The sequence below is a fragment of the Zonotrichia albicollis genome, chromosome W, assembly GCF_047830755.1.
Source record: "Zonotrichia albicollis isolate bZonAlb1 chromosome W, bZonAlb1.hap1, whole genome shotgun sequence".
NCBI lineage: Eukaryota > Metazoa > Chordata > Aves > Passeriformes > Passerellidae > Zonotrichia > Zonotrichia albicollis.
The window spans coordinates 28,663,614-28,667,439 of NC_133859.1; the positions used below are offsets into that span (position 1 = coordinate 28,663,614).

Here is a 3,826-nt window from a genome sequence, read left to right on the forward strand (position 1 = left end):
GGGTACTGGGCCTTTTGCCAATCCAGATTTACAGGCAAGGTGGGATCCTTCGATTTTGGCGCAAGCTCAGCAAATTGGCATGAGTGCCTTAACTAAAACATTGGAAATGGCAGCTCCAAAACAGAAATATGTCACCATACAACAAGGGACGAGAGAACCATTTTTGTAATTTGCCGAAAAACTTGCTGCGGCTATTGAGAAACAGGTAGATGATGAAACTTTGCGAGACAAATTGTGTGTACAATTGGCTAAAGAAAATGCAAACCCAGACTGCAGAAAGATTATTGACACTTTACCTGGGGAACCCACTTGTCTGAAATTGTTACTGCTTGCTCGGAAGTTGGTTCAGTTGAGCATAAAATGGCAGCTCTTGCTGCAGTGCTAAGACCTTCAGCAAAATGTTATAATTGCCGACAACAAGGGCACGTAAAGTCACAGTGTACTGTCCGGAAAACAACATTTAGGCCAAGTGCAAGCAGCGATGTTGTATGCAATCGTTGTGCTAAACCTGGGCACTATGCTAAACAATGCAGGAGTAAATATCATGCAAATGGTCAGCTATTGCCAGGAAACCCAAAGAGGACCGCGAGGGGGCGTGTGAGGAAACAAATACCCCAACAACAACAACCACCACAACAGTAAATGCGGGCCTTCCCAGCCCTGCAAAGCTACCCATTTGCGAACAATACTCAGGGGCAATGAGCGGGTCCGCAGGCATTGATATACCCACAGCTGACACAGTAACCATTCTAACAAAAGAAATATGTAAAGTGCCTCTTGATGCCTATGGTCCGATAGGAAGGGGATTGAGTGCGTTTTTTATAGGGAGATCAAGTACTACACTTAGAGGTATTCATGTGCATCTAGGGCTTATTGATGCTGATTATTTAGGACAGATTCATGCTATGGTATCCATTGATGACCCTCCTGTCACTATTCAGAAAGGAACTTGCATTGCTCAAATTGTACCTTTTGTGAGTTCTGTTCCAAATACAGTGGACCAAAGTCTTGGCACAGGAAGCTTTGGACTGACAGGAGTACCTCAAGTGTTCTGGACTGAGAAAGTAACAGAGAGCCATCCAGAAAAGACATGAACTCTCACCGCTAGTGGATGTCATCCAGGAACTATATCAGTAACAGGTTTGATTGACACTGGAGCAGATGTCACAATACTCTGGCGACTTTGCTGGCTTCATTCGTGGCCTCTCACTCGTGCAAGTTTTGGACTCCTAGGGTTGGGTGGTGCTACAACAGGTGGCCTGTCAGCCATTGTAATTAATGTGAAACATCCTGATGGCAAACAAGCTAACATCAGACCCTATGTTGCCGATGCTCCTCAAAGTTTGTGGGGACGAGATTGTTTATCTCAATGGGGTGTCAAAATTACTATGGATTTTTAATGGGGGCCACTGTGATGCAGGGCAATGAACGTCCAGTTGTGGCCCTGACATGGTTGACAGATAAGCCAGTCTGTATCACAGCAACCTGATGAGGTCTTCAGGGTGAGAGAAGTGGACGAGAATCTTGGTTCATGATCAGAAGGCTGGATTTATTGATATATGATATATAATACATTATTACTATACTAAAAGGAATAAAGAGAGAAGTTGCAGAGGCTGCTAAGCTAAGAATAGCATAGAAAAGAAAATGCACAACAATGTTCTGTGTCCAGCAGAAAGCAAGGACAAACTCTCCTGTGAGTGGTCAGCAAATCCAAACACTCACAGAAGCCCAATCACTGCTGCACCTGTTGCATTCCACACCAGCCGATAACAATTGTTTATATTCTTCTTCTGGGGCCTCAGCTTCCCAGAAGATGAACAAATCCCAAAGAAAGGATTTCTATGAAAAAATGTCTGCGACATCTCACCTTTCTAAATTGTATAAATTAAAAAGAAAAATGCGCATGTGAAATGAACAGGAAATTTCTTCACCTGTTAAATATACAATAATAACAAATCACTAAAACAGTCCTACAATCTAAGAAAATGCAAAAAACAATGCAAAGAAAATTCAAGTCCAAGCAGCTGAGTTTCAGGAACAGTCTATGAGCTGAAGTTGGTTCTCTTGGGATATCTGAGAATCCTTTTTGGTCCTGAAACAGACTTGCTGCAAAAGTCCCATCAATAGTTATCAAAAACCATTGACAGTCTTACAACAATTTCAAACAATTTCAAACAATTTGCACAATTTTTGGCATGTCCTTTTCTGACCCTTCAATGCTTCTGTGCTTCAGAGCTGCTGCCTGCTATTTTCAATATTTTTTATTTAATTTTTGTTTTTTTTTTGATCTAAAAGGAAAAGAGCAGCAGCAGAGCAGAGCAGTGCCAGAGAAGGAAAAGGCCCTGGGGGCCCTGGCCCATGATGGACCAGGAACCCCAAAACTGGCCCACAAAAGGGGGGCCAGGACCAGTAGGAGAAATCACAACTCCCAGAAACATCAGGAGGCCAAGTGATGGCCCTGGCCCAGGAACTTCCTGAGCCCAAAGGCCCAGGCCAAACCCATGAGGCAGGCTCTGCATTCCCACAGGCCTGCACCCTGCTGCCAGTACAATGGCAGCACGGGTGGTGACACGCTTCCTTTTCCCAAAACCAATGAGGCATGCCAGCAGCAGGGAAATAGAAGCCTTCCCCAGAAATCCCACCTGAGGTCTGGAGATGTTTGTTTCCCACAGCAAACCAGCTATGGTCTTCTCCGTCTGTGCCCTCTTCCCCTGCAATGCAAATGCATCGGGTTTGTCTCTCATCTGCCCCATGGCTTCATCCCCACCCCCTCCAGGCTGGGGACCAGAGGCAGAGCTCTCGGGATGCACCTGCCCCCCGCCACTAGGGCGCAAGAGAGGCGGCAGAGATGGCAGCCTCCATGGGACAATCCCCAAAAAAACACCCCCCAACCTGTCGAGAATGCTGATCTTGAAGGCAGGCAGACAAACTGCCCCTGCCCCAAGCTGTCGAGCACCCCCCGCTCCATGGAAGGAGAGACCAGTCGCCGGGGCCACTGCTACAGAGGCAACTGGTCCGGGATGGTCCGAGCCCAAACAAACAGCCATTTCCAGGGCAGCCTCTGACGCCGACATGGAGGACAGATTCTCCAACAGTGGCAGAACTGCTGGGGCAGCCGGTGCAGGCGGAGGGGGGGCCGAAACCAGGGAGGGAATCACGCTGGGTGTAGGAGCGGCCACGGGCTGCTCCGTGGGTCCTGCGGGTTCGGCGCCGTCTCCAGCACCATCCTGAACTGGGACTGTCTCGGCTTGAGGCGGTGAGGAGGCCGGTGGGAGCAGCGGGAGGGCCGGAGGGGCTGGAGAGAACTCCTCCTCCGCTGATCCAGAAGCTGGAGACCCGTTGTCGTTGCCTAGCAACTCAGCAGGCATAGGAAGCGCTGTTTCTGCATTCTCAGACGCAGGCAGGGAAGCCGGTGAAGCTGTGGGCGGGACCGCCTGGAGAGGCGGAGATGGGATCACCCGGAGAGGCGGCCGCGCCGGCGGGGCGGGTCTTGGAGGCGGACGCGGCGCTGGCAGGGGCGGGGGCGCCTCGGGGACCGATACCATCCCCATCTCTGAATGGGGCGGGGTCCGAGAGACTGGCTGGGGAGGCAGGCCCGTCCACTCCCATCCCCCCGGAGAGAGAGAAGGGGGGGGAAGAGACGGTTCCATCTGCGCAGGTTCCGGAGAAAGAGTAAAAAAAGCTTCTTCGCGTGGCGAAATTTCACCCCCCCCCAGCCGGGACGCAGGGGGCCTGGAAAGCAGAATCTCATCCCCCACCGGGTCTTCTCCCTCTGAATTTGGGGGGAACAGAGCTAAACCATAGCAGTTAGATATCCATGGAA

General features: G+C 50.1%; 1 protein-coding gene across 2 annotated transcripts; it reads right to left on the reverse strand.

The window, feature by feature from the left end:
- Positions 1–1,539: 1,539 nt before the first annotated feature.
- LOC141726880 (uncharacterized) lies at positions 1,540–3,551 on the reverse strand. 2 transcript variants are annotated; one of them, XR_012577833.1, is made up of 3 exons: positions 2,896–3,551; positions 2,646–2,714; positions 1,540–2,109 (listed from the first exon to the last, which is right to left on the reverse strand). XR_012577833.1 is itself a non-coding variant. In XM_074531986.1 (2 exons), exons 1-2 carry the CDS (start codon positions 3,546–3,548, stop codon positions 2,035–2,037), a joined length of 978 nt encoding a protein of 325 aa, XP_074388087.1. In that variant the 5' UTR covers positions 3,549–3,551; the 3' UTR covers positions 1,540–2,034. The 2 variants fall into 2 exon arrangements, 1 of the variants encoding a protein (XP_074388087.1); XM_074531986.1 differs by having other exon boundaries at positions 2,646–3,551.
- Positions 3,552–3,826: the final 275 nt, after the last annotated feature.

Bases quoted from the DNA above. Each gene is read 5' to 3' on its own strand.
- LOC141726880 (XM_074531986.1), bottom strand. From the start codon at position 3,548: ATGGTATCGGTCCCCGAGGCGCCCCCGCCCCTGCCAGCGCCGCGTCCG. The intron at 2,110-2,645 runs GTGGGATTTCTG...GGACTTTTGCAG, and splicing joins CAAACATCTCCAGACCTCAG to CAAGTCTGTTTCAGGACCAA.